The 17,635-nt window shown below is 43.4% G+C and overlaps 1 protein-coding gene across 1 annotated transcript in view; it reads right to left on the reverse strand.

The window, feature by feature from the left end:
- The window catches only part of ARHGAP20 (Rho GTPase activating protein 20), a 61,115-nt gene that overhangs the window by 32,500 nt on the left and 10,980 nt on the right, over positions 1–17,635 (reverse strand). Inside the window, exon 3 of the mRNA XM_084503486.1 lies at positions 811–981. Coding sequence (XP_084359612.1) covers positions 811–981 — 171 coding nt within the window. The remainder of the gene's footprint in view (positions 1–810; positions 982–17,635) is intronic.

Consider the following 17,635-nt stretch of genomic DNA (forward strand, 5'->3'; position numbering starts at 1 on the left):
TTAAGCGATAAGACACATTGTGAAAGCCCAGGATTCACATCCAGATTACCCACCCTATGAAACCACAAACAGTGCCTAACAGGGAACGAAGCTGCATCAGAATCCTTTACGATTCTTTCCCCCTAACAACAAGTGAAAGCACCCTCTAAAATTGCCTGAAACCACAAATGCTGCATGAAGCTGGCATGCTAGATGCAGCTTGTAAATCTGATTTAATTGTGAATGGTAGAGTGAATAATCAGAGCTCAGCAGCAAGCCAGACTGCTCTGCACTGCTTCCCGTCCCTGTCCCTGTCCCCACACTTCTCCTGGCACAGCACAAGACCAACACGGTGGTACTGCCTGCAGTCTCTGCTTTGATACAGCTGCCCATTGCTGGAGTGTATCAAAGCAGCTCCCTGGTAAGTTTTAAGGTCTGTAACCTCTCTGTGACACAGCCACCCCACAGGACTGAAGATGGCCTAAAACACGGCTGTTAGTTCAAGGCAGCCCCATGGACACCACTGATCTCTGGTGAGACTTTTCTATGGCACTGAGTCGCCAAAGCAGGGAACATCACCCAACGCAAGCAGTGTGTTCAGACATCTGCTGTTCCTCTAAAATGCTGCGGCCTGGACTTCCTCTATGGGTTACGGGGTTTTCAGAAGGGCCTGGAGAGGTCAGACACCTAACTCCTGCTGACCAAATAAAAGGCTGCTGTATGATTTAGGGAAGATTTACTACGAAAAACAAGCATTAAGGGAATCCATGTTATGCTTTGCTGAGTAAAAGGGCTGCTCTGTAGGAGCACTGCCCCAGGTGCCATACTCACTTGGACTTGGCAACAACCAGAAGGTCTGTGAAGAGGAAAAGGTGTCGCTCCTGGGTCTGCAGGCCCGTCTTCAGCTGCACGTGGCCATCGAGGAGGAACGTCCTGTTGTGGCACATGAACGACTGCACAAGGGGACATGCCTCGGGGCTGATGGGGGAGAAGCAGCCTTCCCTGTGAAAGGAAGCAGAGGGGATAAAGGAACACAATTCAGCCGATTGCCCATGAGTGAGGACCAGCAGTGACTTCCCACACCTGCCACCAAAGGGAATTTATTTGAGCACATTTCAGTGGAGGGTTAGACAGACACTAATGACACCTCATCCATTTGATTCTTATGCAAAACACGCTAGGGACTGTCCTTACTGAATCTCTTACAGCACAAGCACATGGGTAGCATTTAGCAAATGACAATAATTAAAGTACAGCCTTTTCCATTTTGTCTATTTGTATCTGTCTCCCTTTGTTTGTGTCCTTAGAGGAAATACTGCACCTTCTGCAGGCTCCCCGAAGAGAGAGGAGGCATTAGCATGATGAATGGATATCCTCAACCCCTCCTTGGTCAGAAAGGGACTCGTATTCAGGCTTAAGAGCACTTTATAGAAATTATTCAGAACCAAGGGCAAACATGAGGTGCAAATGAACCTTGCTGGAGATGGGGTACCTGCTAGATGCAATACAAGGGGCTGCTCAGCCTCCCTCCCTCAGCACACGACCCACGAGCACTGAAGCAAGCTCCTGTTGCAGGGTTTGGTTGTGTGCCTGGAGCAGGGCTGTGCTGGTCAGTGGCTGTGCTGTGCTGGAAAACCCAAACCTGGGTCTAGGGGAGGCAGTGGTACCGTTCAGGCTCCCTGATGGAAGTTGCTGATCTTTTCCAAGCAGGTATCGAGTAGGTTGCAGTCAGACTTCACTGATGGTAGTGACAGGATTCCCTCGGTCCTGATCTAACTTCAGCCTGATATAAAGCAGCTCATTAGTTATTGAAGCCGAAATAGCAGTTTCTCTATCACGATGGTCAGCTCACTCACCCAGACAGGATCTCCTTACTTTTTGAACCTTTCTCTAGCAGATGTCTGTTTATTCAGAGCTGAACTGCATCAATGTGAGGGGCTGAGGGGCACACTCTCCTCCTCTAAAGCTCTTCAGGATCTGATTGCAGCTCAGGCTGCAATCTGGAAAGCCAGAGACGTGGCTTCCAGTTCTCCCAGGCAGATGAGAGAACCAAAACTGGGTCTTCTGTACCTTGTGTGTGCCTTGCCAAAGGAACCTCCAGCATCTTTTCCCCAGATTTTGTAAATGTACCTTTTCAATCATTTCATTTCCCTAGAGGTGCCTCCAAATGAAACACTTCCTTTTGGTTGAATGCAACAGCTCTGGTTCTATTCAAATGTATTTACTTATTTTTCCTTGTTAGAAAGAAAATAAAAGAAAGAAAAAAAAATAAACTAAAATGTGGTTGGATCATCTTGGCAAGGAAAGGCTGAAGTGAGCAGCTTTGAGATTACAGTTTATTCCTGTCCCCACTGGAAAGAAAGACAAACACTTACTGATTTTGCTGGGGCTTTATAAGAAATGGACATTACAAAGTGAAAGTCTCAAAACACATGGGAGGGATATGAAAGAAAACAAGAGTGAGCAGAGAAAACTCTAATCTTCTTTGAAGATTACAAACCTCCTAGCACCTCTCTTAGAGCCTGGCTGATTTCCCACCCTTCTCTCCTTGATGCCTGTGGCTGGATTACTCAGGAAATTATTTAGGAAATCCTGACAGCAGGGAGAGAAAGGATAAGCTCTGAGATTGGCCTACATTAGAAGGACACGCTTTCACTGATCTGCAAGGAGCTGGTGAGGATCTTGGTTTCCTTGGTTTCCACCTTCTGGTTGGGAGCCTGAAGTTTTTTGAAAGAATTCCTCAACTTAATTGACAGTTTCTTGCTTGTCTTTAATTACCAACTCCTTCGGGGAAAAAAGAAAGAAGAGGAATAGCTTGCAGAATGAATAATGCAAACTTAAAGTTATTCAGTTGTTCCTACACAGAAGGGATGTTCAGGAGTGTTGAGGTTAAGGCAGAGAAAGGGGCTTTGGTCCAACACGTTGGGTGTTTATAGGATGTGTGGCCAGCAACATGAGTGGGAGGAACAGCAAGCACCTCTCCTACCCCACCACTTTTGTGTGACTGGGATTTCACCAATTCACCAGTTCATCCATGACTGGTTACGGGGACTCACTTTCATAAACTTCCAGCAGCACTTGGCCCAGAAACTTAGGCAGAAATTGGGAACGATGACCAGCCCACCTGTGTAAACGCCATGCGTGGCCTTTACCTCAAAGGTTAAGCAGCGAAATACTCACTTATATTTGAATCCAGTAACAACAATAGGCAGAACAAAACCTTCAGTGTTCTACCGCTGTAACCAAATCAGCAGAAACACTCATAAAGCCATGCTGAAGTGCCTGCCCCCACCCAACGCTCCCATAGGCTCAGTCTTCATTCATATCAACAACTCATCTTCATATCAACAACTGATATGTTGATGCATTCCTCTTGGCATCCTTTCATCATCCTGATTACCAATCAGGATCTTCCCAGGAACTTCCCACGTTAAACTAAGCAAAATCTTTGTCATGCGGATGAGCAAGGGCTGGTGCAGTGGGTTTACTGATGCCACCAGGGGTCAAGCAAATTGAACTCGGTTTTTGTAAAAGGAAAATGAACCATCATAAATTGGTCATTTTAATGAAATCTGGCTTTTGGACCCACTTCCTTCCATACGTCTCTATCATCTGAACTTTAAAAAGAGATTAATAGCTTACCTGATGAGTCTTATAACAAAAAAAAAAAAGAGAATTTTTTTTTTTTTGGAAACAAAGCAGAAAAAAATCAAAGCCATTAATTCAACCAGGCCTTCTAAATCTCATTGACTAAGGAACATGGGGGGGAAATTCAACAGCAGTGACAAAAATGCATTTCAGAAAGCATGCTTTTGATCCTCTCAATTGATGTTCCTTTGTTACATGTCAGGGATGAAACACAAGTTTTGTTACAATGAGGAAAATGCAGATCAGCTACACCCTCAGGCGTGGGGATTTATGTAAGAGAAGTGATTTTGGAGTTCAGTTTTTAATAGCTCGCTGATTTTTCAGGCCATTAAATGAGTCTAATTTTTAAAAAGTGCTAAGCACTCTTGAAAATTCTTTCTAATAGAATTATGCAAAATTCATTCCTTAAGCCAATGAGACTTCTGGTATCATTAATAAAGTAAAAGCCAGCATTGTGGGGCCTTTTCTGTATTCTGAGTTTGTTAAGAATGAGCTGTGAACTAATTTCTGAAAGATGGGGTTATTCTGCAAAGTCAGCAACCAGTCACATTCCACTTCGAGTAGGAGCCTGGACAATACTGAAATTCAGATGGCATTGCCATTGTATTTGTCTAGTCTCAAGTGGGCATTTCTTCACAAACTTACTATTTTGGGGCCTGAGATTTCCATGCGTGGTTTTAACCAAGAATTTGAGGATATCTACAGAGTTATTCAGGAACAGATTAAATCATTGTACTGCCTGAAATTAGTGGAAAGATAATTGAAGACTTTTCTCCTGGCATTTCCAAGGCCTAGATTTTACACCTATTATTTTTCATATTAATCAAAATAAGCATTTTGTTCCTTTTTAAAATACGCAGTGATTTAAAAGAACACTTCAATTTTGTGGGTGTAACGTATGAAGTCGAAAGCTATCAGTAGTCAGCCAAACACTGAAAATACATCCCCACGGCATTCAGCGTGAAAGCAAACACATCAGTGCTCACTTCACCAATCCTCTATTTACCAGAAGCCACAAAAGCACAAGGAATTCTTGTTCTTCCCCCTATGGAGCTTCCTTGGGGTTTTCTCAGTAAAACATGTATCTGAACAGTATGATCCCCAAGGTGTTTATTTTAATTCTTAGTGCAATGGAGATGTCAGCTTCATTGTGCTTTTATCTGAAGTGAAAACAATGGAAGAAGTTGTATTTTCCAATGAGAGTTTAACAGCCTATGTTAAAAAAAAATCCACGATCCAAATGTCATTTATGCCAACGGGATAAATGACATTCCCCCCTTGATTTCAGTGGATGATGACCTCATTCCATCGATGATTTAGATTAAGCTGTAACATGCCTGACAGGAACAATCTGTTCTCCAAGGTCCTTAATCTGGAATGAGCTATTGCAGGTATCTCAGCTGTATGACATCCCTCTTGCACACTGCTCATGCTCCATCCTCAGTCTCACTCCGTTGTTCTGGCTACTGTCCTCTGCCAGACCTTCTCTCCTCTGACGATAACTTCTGCAGCTAAGGATACAGCCCTGATGCTCTCTCCATGGCTGGTACCTATAGAAATAAAACAACACTCTGCTCTTTAACCTCTGAAGTTAACTTCATGAAGTCAGCCTCATGCCAAACCTCCTCGTGGTGCTCGGAGACCACAGGATTACTCTGTATATCTCAAAATCCAGGTCTGGATGGACCTAAAGAACCCACAACTTATCTTTAGGCAAAATCCAGCACATGAATTTTCGACTTCTGCCTCTACTTTCTCATCACTGAGTCACAGCACTGGGCTAGAGCAACCCACTGAGAGAAGCAGGAGCTATTCACACCCGCTGGAGGCTAGTGAAAACAGCAGCTATCTGCACAGTAAGAAACGTCTGCAGTCCAGCCCACATTACGGATTTTTGCCAAAATGGATAGATCAGTCAGGGACGACATGTGATTTGGGACCAGCTGAGATATGCCCAAAAGCAGTTCTGTCAAATTCCTGTCATTTTCCTAACAGAGCTTGTACTGGAAATCAGGTAACAATATTTGTGCTTTCTTCCTGTGTCTCCTTTTCAGACACTTGGGCTCCTAAAACCTCCTGTCAGAAGAAACTTCAATGTCAGCTTGGAAGACGCTCGCTTCATGTTTTTGCTGATGAGGCAGGCTTTATTAGCTGGAGCTCTGAAGCCAAGGTTGTTTGCTGTTGGAAATTGTTTAACACATAAGGCACATTACCCGCATTGTGTGGTTAGGCAGTATTTTGCATCCAAGATAACTAACTCGTTAAGGTACTGAGAACTGTTCTTTAATCAACCAAAAGAAAACAGCTTCGATGCAGCGTGCAGCCCCGTCTCCCCTGAGATAAGGCAGAAAAAACCCAAACCTGTTACACAGCAGTGAGCACTGATCCGCGTCCCAGGGCTGCTCAGAGTGCACTCAAGTGCAGCGCTAACATTTCAGGGCTTCAACACCTATCTAATTTCATCATAAATGATGGGTTGGATGTGTCTCATACCACATCCTGGCCAATCTGGCAGCATCATGATAACGGATCATCACATTCTGTGTGTGAAAAGAAAAAAGGGAAAAAACGCAGTGAAAGAAGAGCCTTTCTAGTACACTGAAGCCAAATGGCTATGCTTGGGACTGCAAGGCAACAGAAATGGTCCTGCAAATGCTCTTGATGAATTTAGCCTCTGTCACACTGGTAGCTCATTATGGTGCATGGCTTGAAAAGAATCCCTGCCCACAACAGAAAGGCTGGGGGAGGAAAAAAATGGTTGCAGCCACTTTACACACAGCAGGTCTTCTGAAATTCATCAGCAAGGGACTCTCCCTTTGAAGAACAGTTGTGGGACAATCAAAGTCCTATGTAGTTCATTTGTTTGTTTGTTTTTCCATTAGCTCAAATCCAGCTATAGATGGAAAAAGGCAGGAACTGGCAAATGGCTCTGTGTGTTAACACCTTCTAGCTGGAGATGTCCTTGTGACACAGCTTCTGGCTTGGCACAAACTCACAAGCCATTTTATAGATGGGGTAAGATGTTGATGATGAGGATGCCCACAGCTCTGCCTGCCTGCCCTGCCCTCACCAGCTCTTTGGCATGGCCATGCCAAGTCCTGATGGCTTCAGGGCTGAGCACTTGCAGCTCCTTTGCCATGAAAGAGGCTCCACGCAGACACGGCTCACCCACACAGAGCAATCTGCAAGCTCAGAGACCTATTTAGACAGGAAGATTAAAAAAATAAATAAATTTAAAAAGTAATAATAATCTTGCATTTGTAAAGGTGCTAACCATTCGCTACTGCCACTGCCTTGCAGCCATGACCGATGCACCGGGGAGCCACCCACATGCTCAGGATCTTTCATGCGTCCTCCCACTTCAGCTTCTCATGATTTGGAATACGCATTTCATCTAGGCTTATGCAGCACTTTATTATAATAAATAAGAATTATACCCAGAGGGTGAAGGTAAGCACAAAACGGATCAGCCTGGAGGGTAGGAGTGCTTTCCAGGAAGGTGGTAGGTAAGGTATGAGCTGACAGAAAGTTGGTATGCTGGTGTAATCTCAAACTGACTATTTATAGAAGGGACTTGGAGAGACAAGCATAAAACTCTTAATCACATGGACTACCAACCCATTTCTGAAAATCTGCTGTCAACTTGATTCCTGTTCTGCTAAGGGAGCTTCTTTCTGAGGATGCTGGGCACGTTTGCTTTTTGTTATCTATGGTAAATCTTACACAGTTAGAGCAGTGCTCTGTGAAAACAGCACAGCATTCCAGAAATAGCAAGTCTATTTTCTGCAGCACTCTGTTCAAGCCTCCTAGGCCATCACTATCATGTACAGTAGCTTTTGTGCAACAAAACACGTGAGATCTGCTCAGTTTTTCAGAAAGCATTATTTATTTTCTAAGTAATAAAATATATGCTCCTGTTTGAGTAAGGGTGCCTTAGTGGCCGCAATGTCTTTTTTTTTTTTTTTTTTTTTTATGAATACCAAATTTGAACAAACCAGAGGCACTCTTCACACTGCTGTGTTGTCCTTTAAGGGCTATGTCCGTGAATCTCACCGAAAGATGGGCCTCAGTTGGCAGCTCCTGGCACAGGACTGCCCTCACTCTACCCGTCTCAGCCCCAGCCCCAAGCCAGCTGCAGCAGCAAATGCTGCACCCCAGATAAAGCAGGGAGCCCCAACGGGATCACAGAGCCTTCAACCCCACCTCCAGCACAGGCAGGACAAGCACCTAATGAAAGATTAATATTAATAGAGCAAGTTTCGCCCCGATTAATAGATAAATTTACATTTTAGGGCTGAAATCAAGGCTACCACTTCTATTTCAGTCATCAGGTACTGCTTCTAAAACTCAGCATCCACATTTTAATTCAAAATATATTGAGAAATTATTCCAACTTATATTATTCTAGAATTCTGAAAGTTGATTTGTATTTGAAATCGTACTCGCATGATGTCAAAATCTTGTTAAAAATTAAAAAAAAATGATTACAGTGAATGAACATGGTTTACACTATATGCTCAAGGTGCCAAAGTGTGTATTTTTTTTTCTGCAGTCTTCCACAAATGAGTAAATGATTAAGACTGCAGTAAAACAACATATAGCTTTAGGGTAAAAAGTATCTTAAAAAAAACCTCCTCACACGTTTCAGAATGGAAGCTTGGCAGCTTAACAGCAAACAAACTACACTTAAGTAATTTCTACATAGCCAAAAGGACAATATTTTCTGCAGAGCAAATATGTACTGCAGTGTAGTGGCTGGAGACAGGAAACATGCTTGTGGTTTGGTTTACTTCCAAGCTTTTTTTATATATATATTTTATTTTAACAAACAGCTGCAAGGTGTTTACACTGAAAATTTAGTGTAAGGGCAAAATTCTCTATTGGTATAAATTAGCACCACACAGTTCGGTCATATTTTGCCTGTTTCCACCAGAAAAGAATTTAGTGCAAGTTATTTAAGCCCTATTGAAAAGCTCTTATGGTGTGGAAGTCCTCCAGTCCTGCCATGCAGCTCAACTGGTGACCACCAACTCCAAGGGATTTTGGTTTGACTCCCCGTGACAGGGGGAGAAGTTGAGGGGAGGATATATTCACCTACAGAAGTCAATAAAACCTGTTTTGCCCTTGGGAAGAATCCATCCTCTGCTCCTCACTGCAGTTCCCACTGAATTTGGAGCTTCTCGTGGCCTACAAGAGGCCAGGATGCACAGGCCGCCTCTGCCACTTCCACCCTGGCTCCATCCTACCCCTTCCAAGGTGGGACATAGGGGAGTGCTCCGGGATGCCAGCTTCGTTTGTGCCCCCCTGAAGGGTCCAGTATTATTTCAGTAGTGTGGTTTCTGTCCCACCTTAACTTTTTTGTGAAGCAGCAATCATAATTGGGACATCTAATCCCACTTAATCACAATAGGGACATTTGAAGGCGTAGCTCCACTCAGCTGTTTGTGAGTTACCTCAGGGATGAAATTAACCCTTCGCCCAAGTGGGGGTTTCAAGTGTCTTCTTGCAAAATATATCACAAGAGTTCAGTGCAGGTCATGCAGTAGCCAGGCATTTGGGGCTACCAGAAATAGCCAGGGCATGCTGCAGAGCTCAGCAGAAACAGGTCTGGTCAAGCTGAGGTGCACGTGTGAAAAGCCTGCTGTGAGCATCTCTAGGAATCCCTTCTGGGCCATCATTTATGGCTGTCAGTGAGCCTGTAAGCATCTGCACACCCCACTGTCGGCAGCTACCTGGTACACAGGCTATAAATGAGCCAGAATAAGGCACTTGTGGGACTGTGTCTTTTTAACAGGGAAGCACAGCAGTTTCTAGGTGACTGCTCAAAGGTTTATTGCCTGCCAGTCACCTCACGCAGTTACTGGGTAATACCAGTGTGGCTGCTTGGGACTTTTCAAAGTCCCACGTCTCAGCACTCATTCCCCTTTAGTTTCTGATTTTCCCATTCTTCAAGAACTGGTTCACCTAGGCTCTTCTCCTCAGCTTCTGCCACATAGGGAGAGTCTGCGGTTGGGCGGCAACGAGTTTGAGGAAAAGCAAATGCATTTGAAACATTACAGGACTTCAAAAAATGTGGCCAGGTAAAGCAAAGGTAGAATCTGCCAGTGGCTGTTCCCTGGTTGCCCTTTTTCAGGTGAAAACCTGCTGATTCTAAACAAAGTAATCACATTCAAAGCGACCTATAAATAGCTGCAAGTGCCGCCCTTAAAAGATAAGCCCCGGCACCACACTTTATCCTCCCGGAGCTGCTGCCACCCCGCCTTGCCTCTGTCCCCACAGCCGTGGGATGAGCTCCACAGGGCTCCAGTGAAGACCTGAAGCAAGGACCTGCCCAGCCCTTGTCTTGGCACGAGCTTCTTGGGACCGATTCCCTACGAGGGACAACCAATACGGGTGCCTGTGTCAGGCGGGATTGTCACTTCACTGCACCTGTCGCGGCTGTAACAGGAACAAATCTGGCTTTGGTTTGCTTCAAGGGCTTTAAACCATATTTTGATACTCGTACTACAGCGCAGGAATTATCCTATTACACTGAAGAGATTACTTGATATGCCTGCCGCTGCCAGCTCTCGCATGTGTAATGACCCAGATTCCTTAGGAACAGCCAGCAGACAAATTAGTGGCAGCCACAGGCACCTGTTCACTCCCTTATAACCAATGCCTATACAGTCCAGGAGTTTTTCAGAGCGACTCAGGCAGGTTAGTCAGAGGCTTCTACTCCAGCAGTGGCTTAAGCTGGGTAAAAAAAAAAAAAGCTGTTAGAGTCCCCAAAATCCCTGCACCTGATGGTAATTGGTAATTATATAAGTGAGAAGTGGGCACAAGCAAGCTAGTGGCAAAGAGCAGTAGCGTGGAGCAGGGGGAAACACATGAGCCTTTTACATGATGACTTTTTCCCTCGTGTTTCTTTGAGCCTTTGATTTACCAGAAGAGCTTGCTTGTGTCTGATGAGTGACCTACTTGTAAAAATTCAATGTAAACCTGTCCCACTCCTGGACAGCCACACTGAATGTGAGGCTGCACATAGTCGAGGGCTTGGCAACCAACCAAGTCTATGACAGGAGATCCAAGACATGAGATGCTCTGAGCAGTCTGGGAGACAGGTTTACTACCAGAACAACATGCAGAGGGAGGAGAGGGAAGGAAGGTAGATGAAAACACCTCAGCTCTGTTTATTCCTTCAGGTGAGGATCTTTACCATGAGCGACAGAAAAAGACGTTTCTGCATTTTCTGAGCCAGAAAGTGTAAACACTCACTGTAGTGCTTACAACCACTTGAAGCTATGGGATGTGAAAGGTCGAACCTGGATGTGTCAGTGGGTGACATGCAATAAAAAAATGCTGGGAACAGACATAGTAGTTGCATCAGTCTTTTGGAAGTGGAAGATAAGTTGCCTGAGGATGTAGAGAACTGAACCTGGGTGACTCATTTCCACTGAAAGAACACATTGTGGCCAGCAGCTTCACCAAAAACAACGGTGGTCTGTGGGGACCTGTCTGGCAAACAAGCCAGAGATGCCTAGCATAGCTTATACAAAGCCTGCTAGATGGCACAAACCCTTGTTGCAATGCTGACCGTGGTCTCCACCCACCAAAATACCTGATGAGCCAGACTCCTTCACACCTCAGCCCTGATACTGCATGTTCAGACCGCTGCCCTAAACAACTACTGAAAAAAACAGTGCTCCAGGAAAAGGGGACTCAGCCAGAGGGTTTAAAAGACAGCAATGTTTGCAGCTGCGTCTGTGAGAGCCACAGAAGAAATCCAAAGGCAGACTGTTATTTCCGTGGTGCGATTACAAACTTCCCACCAGCAGTTTTGCAGACCATGAGAAAGCAACTGGAAGAGGAGAAGTGATGCTGTATCAGCCGGGAGAGCTCAATCTGTATTTAATGCTGGTCCTTGTCAGAGGTGGGAGCAGCAGAAGCTGCACATCAGCCTGCACATCATTAGAGGCTTTCTGCTTGTTTACACAAGATAAATGACCACAAAGAAGTCTGAGCGAGTCAGTCCTGTGATTTCCTCAGGTATGCTGCTGCCCAAACTGCTTGGCCAGACTGTCATTTGGCAGAGATTTTATTGTCTAAAACCAGCGATACATAATGGCTGGACAAGGGCTGTATTTTGCCAGGACTCAAGACTTAATCCAAAAATACCCCAAATGGCTGAATCCAAAAGCACATGTGGGCAGTGAGACATCTGGATGAGCTGAATGAACCCTGCACTCATCCTGATGAGTAGTGCCCCTTACAGCCTTTGCTTCCAATTGTCACAACTCTATCCAAAAGGGAATTGGCTTAAAGCACTAGAGTTAAACTATTAGTCATTTATTGTAAAATTAATCCCTCATTTAAACTCCAATCCCTCCAAAACCCTGCTTCCAGGCCCACATTCTGTTTACCTTCAGTTCTTTTCTTTTAATAAAAGGGCAGCACATCTCTGAGAGGCTCAGCTCATTTCAATCTCCAGATGTACAAACATCGCTACAAACCACTTTGTATATAATAAATGAAGAACCGATGTGTTTTATCAAAAACAAACATATGCACACATACACACACATGCTCACACACAAAACAAAACAGAAAGAAACCAGCAGGGGGACAGGAATGCCAGTCTTGCAGTTAAAAGGCCATTTGAGGCCTCAGAAAGTTCACTTTGTTCCTTGTTAACAGTTAATAAAATTTTATCCCCAGCTATTACTACATAAAAATAACTTTTGCGTTCAAGCACATGGTTTAAGGAAACAATACTCCAGTGTCATAATTAGCTTAAATCAAGAGCGAATTATAAATTCTATAAAAATGACAACTAGAACAATATCATCATGTTATTTTAATTATGTGCAACTCATTTAAAAAGAACAATTTGATGCAAAGTAGTTTTGTCTTTCTTAAACTTTTCACTATTTTTACACAAATTCATGTTTCCTTGCCTTGCTTATAGAAACATGATATACTGAGGGGAGAACTCTGGGGAAGTTCTCTTTCAGAGATTTATGCCCATTTCGGTTAAGGATAAAATGTTAAAGCGTCAAAACTTTTCATGAAACAGAAAATTTCAGAAAAAATCCTGGTCCAAAATGTCAAGGTCAAATTAAATCTACAAATTAAATCCAGAAGTGAAGAGCTCTTCATTTGCATTCTTGGCTGAGTCTTTAGGAACTGGATTTTTGCTCCATCTTGATGACTAGAAACTTAATTTCTAATGAAACTTTTACCATAATGGCAGCTTCTCACAAAAAAAGAAAAAGAAAAAAAAAGCCCTGAGGTTTCAAAAGGGCCTGGAAGGGCTGCCCTCCACAGCATGCATCTTCCTGCGGGTGAACTGAGGCATTGAACAGCCCTCGTCACTTGTGACCAGACCATTTGGGTGTCCAAGGGCACAGGGAGAGGTTTTAGAGATGTTATTTCATTTGTGTGTGTGCATGCCTACTGCTCATTAACCCAATGCCAGCCTGCTGCAGCAGCAGTGGTCTTGGGTGGTGAGGTGAAGCAATCCCCCATGGACAAGAGCTCCACGTCTTTGATCTCTTATTTGAGCCAGTACAGATCTTGTACGCCCAGTGCTTCACCACACCAGTGGTGAAGACACTGAAGTGGTGAAGACATCACACTTCAGTGATGTCTGATTTCAACCCACTGCCATCCCCAGACCCCACACTACCCAAGTTATAAAACCATGGCCTTGACTCACCCCACAGCCACTGCTGCCTGAGTGGCCATAAATCTTCCAGCACCTCTCACAGTGCTGGGTTTGAAGCGACTTGTCACCCTACCATCCTCTCCCCTCACCGCCATTGTGCAGCCTTCAAAGGCACCCCGCAAATGCAATGCCTTCATTTAAAACGGGAATAGGCTGGGACAGTATTTGACAGTGTATTATTCCTCCTGTCCTGGTTTTGAGCCCCACACCACCACTAGTGGTGTATAATGGCTCCAGAGGTGAAAACCCACCCTGATTACAGATGTAACCCTCACAGGCGCACACAGAAGCAGGTACACACACAATATGACAGCCTTTGTTCCGCAAAGGCCCTCAGGTTTAGCCACCAGGCACTATTTGTCTCACACGACCACTGGGCTGTACCCTGTGGCAGGGCAGCCCTCAGCCCAGCGGGCACCATGTTGTCCCCACTCCTCACCCACAGCCCTTTCATGGAGCCTCACCAACCCAAGGCGTCTTGCAAAGGTTATGTTGCAGAGGCAAAATTAATTGCTACCATGGAAACGAGTGAAGAATGATCAAAATGATTACAACTGGAATACCTATTTAAGTTAGTTATTTACACTGAACTTTTAGTCCCTTCCTCTCCAAAATCAGATTTGTCTGAAACACCGAATACTCATCCTTCCTGTGAAAAAGAGACAGTTAAGGCCTTCTGGCAATTTACATTTATTAGAAGTCTCTATTTTTGTCTTCATCTAGTCACATAGCTTGGATCATCCACATATCTTCTGACTAAAACCCTGAAAACACAATGTCCAAGACTTCGGGAACACTTTGTATTTGACTAGAGCCAAGTGGAACGCATTACTAGATTACACATATGATCTTCGTTATCTGGGATATTTAGCATTTGGCACTGGCCACTGGAAGATAACATGCCAGAGTCATCTACTGTGCACTGGAAGAAGAAAGAGCAGCCTCTCCATGAGTAGCACGACCCTACTTTTACCTACAGACCAGAAAAAAACACCTCAGAGATTTCTCAAATCCCCAGCCTACACTTTGAACTTCTTTGACTGTAAAACACGAATAATAAAATTGGGGAGGGCTGGCTTTTTAGGTATTTCCTTTTCGGGTTCTGTAAAGGTTTGTTCATAAAACCTTTTAAAAATGATATCTAATTTTATTTTAAAACCAGTCTTGCTTCCAGCTTACACCAAAATAATATCATAAAGATGCTTAACTCTGTAATAAAGAGCAGTTTCATTGCTGATATTTTAATGTCTTTAGCATGCAGCGGCACATATCTATAAATGGTTATGAAGACTCAGATATGTAAATTATATTATTAAGGCATGTAAATAATTATATTATTAAGCATGTAAAAATATCACTTTGGAAGATCTTGTGAGGCACGCGTTAGCAAAAAGGAAGCTGCTAGCGACAGCAACACAGAATTTGGCTGTCCCTGTCACGTATCCTCCACGTGAACAGAGGTCTGCCAACACAGAGCAGAAACTTAGTAGCTTGGGCTGTCACATGTGAGAACTGTTTTGAGGGACAGTGGAACAAAGGCTGCAAATTTGGTTTGAAACAGGTCTTTATTATTAATGTCAATTATTTTGAGAAGACAAGACCCAACGCTTAAAAATCAAGGCCTCACACATTTCTGTTTCAAACCCATAATTTGTGTTGCACTGAAATATATCATTAAGTTGTGCAGTTTGCATTAAAGGACACCAAGAAAAAAGGAAAATTAAGAGGAAATTTACAACTGTGCAACAGGTCTAGGGCCAAATACAACTAACCCAAATCCTTTACTGATTTCATACATATTAATGGCATTAAAAATCAAACATTTTTTCTGCATCTGAGTATCAGCCAAGAAAAATATCAAAAGCTTACTTTTTTGGTGTATTTCTGGAATAACTTTGTTCAAAGTGCTTCCAAAGAAGACATGGGATGATGTGAAACAGTCTTTGCATGCCTATTCATCACTACTTTGTGAGGAAAGATAAACTGTACAAAAAAAGGAGCAAAACCAGGAGGCAATGAATAGTCTGCATATTTTCATCTGTTGGTTGTAAGGGCCTGAATTCCAGTACAATATCTATACTATTTACTATTTATTTACAGTTACAATTGAGTGAGATGGGGATTGCCTGGTTGCTCATCTGTACATGACCATGCTGTTCAAAGTCATCTCAAAATTCCTCCACAAGCCAAGTTATCATGTAACTCCTTTTATATGGCTGATGTAGCAAGGCAAGATCTGTAAAGAAGGTCTAACTTTCATTAAACCAAATGGTATAGCAGGGGAAAAAGAAGACAAGCTTCTAAGCACACAAGACTTTCCAATTAGCTTCTCTTTCAGGAGTGAAGAGCGCAGTGGAACAAAAGTGTCTGCTTTTTCCAGCTAGATCTTCTTGTCTCACCTGCATCCTCCTGCTGTCACAGCTACAGCAATACTACCATTAAAAAACCTCAATCCTCCGAATGCTGAAATAGCCATCTCCAGATGTCACAATGGTTTCTTTGAAAACCATTAATAAACTTTAAACTGCCCAAAGGTAGGTCTCAAATGGCTGCCACCACATTTTATGAAAATGCCCTGTATATAATCCAAGGGCACCTGACATATAAAATGGTATAAAAATACAAACTGACTTGTGCTTCTAAGTATTTCCTGCCCTTTTAAACTTTGCACTTGTTCATTAATTTCAACAAATGTTGAGGTGAGCCAGCTGCTGAGGTGAGAGGATTCATATAAATCCCTCACAGATGTTTGCTAACTTCAGATAGGAGCTTTATTATCTACAAGTCATTAATCAACCATTAACAAGTAAGTGTTATGGAGTCCCGCTATTAAGGTTCACTGCCAGAGGAGAATAATGGATTTTGCAGGCTGGCTGTGTCTACAAGAAAGGGAACTAAGAGCTGAGACAGTTCTGAGATAAAACATTTGGAGGAGATTAGAAAACAAGGGAAGTCATTTTGTTGCTCTCTAGCTTGCCTTAAGAGAAAGCACTTCACAGGAGTTAAGCATTTACACAACAAACTGAGGAGAAAGTTCAAGCTCATCCATCAGTTTTGTGATGAAGAGGAATGTGTTTTGCACAGCCAAACAAGGAAGTCAGGCATAGGTGAGAATTATTGCTCCTGCGAACAATAATAAACACTACATCATCCAAAGTGTTAGTCTCTCACTGATAGACTTCAAAGCCACAAAATCACCTGCTCTGGCCTCCAGGGTCCTCAGACTTCACCAGACACCTCTCACTAAGGTCACAGACTTCAGTTCAAAACAACAGGAGCAGCTAAACCATGGCATGCCACAGGCAGAGGACAGGCAGGGCTGAGGCAAAATCCAACAACAAATTCCAGCTCTGGAAGTGGTAGGGTCTGTCAGGCAAACCGTTGCCCTTCCTGCAGAACAAGGCAACTTTTCCCACTCTTCAGTCCTCTACACCACAAAGTTTCTGCGAACTAGTCTTACAGAAAAAGAAAAAAAAATCCTTCTGCACACCAGATCTGGAAAGAATTTTGACCTGGACTATGTAAGGAAGACATAGTTACACTTACGAAACAGTGTAAAATTCTTAGGTGCAAATTTACATGCTGAGTATTATCTCACTTAGAGGCTCTCCAGCTATGGCCAATTTCTGATACTTATGGGCCAGGAAATAAAACAACAACAACAAAAAGCAAAATTGAAGAGAAATGATTATGTCTGAACCCCAGCAGGCAAATGACGAAGTTCTGAAATATGAATTCTGAATATAGTTAATTTTCTTTTAGTAGTGGCGACTGTCTTGAAGGGAATGTCCTCCCTTCAAGAATGCATTAACTGCTTGAAGGGAAGACATCTGCTCCATCCCTGGAGGTGCTCAAGGCCAGGCTGGATGGGGCTTTGAGCATCGTGACCTGGTGGGAGGTGTCCCTGCCCATGGCAGAGGGCTGGAACAAGGTGGTCTTTAAGGTCCCTTCCACCCCAAACCATTCTGTGATTCCATGACTCCCTGTGCAGACACAGGTGTATAAATGGCAGGAAACCCTGAAGTTTGAGGGCTGAGGGATCCAATCTCTTGTCCTCTGTACCCTTCAGTTATTGCTGCCCCCACAGCAAGAGTCCATCTCTAATTTCAGAACCTCAGTTATGAATGTGTGATCTATGCCCCACAGGTGGTATCACAACTACGCACATTACAAATACGGTGAAGAAACAGTAGTAAATGGAAGATAAATAGGATAGTACAGACAATCAAAGCATTTCAATGTTCCCATGAAGGGGTTACAAAATACCTATTTGACTTATTTTAAAGACTTGGAAACAAAGTC

The sequence above is a fragment of the Aythya ferina genome (assembly GCF_964211825.1).
Source record: "Aythya ferina genome assembly, chromosome: 1".
In the NCBI taxonomy this organism is placed as follows: domain Eukaryota; kingdom Metazoa; phylum Chordata; class Aves; order Anseriformes; family Anatidae; genus Aythya; species Aythya ferina.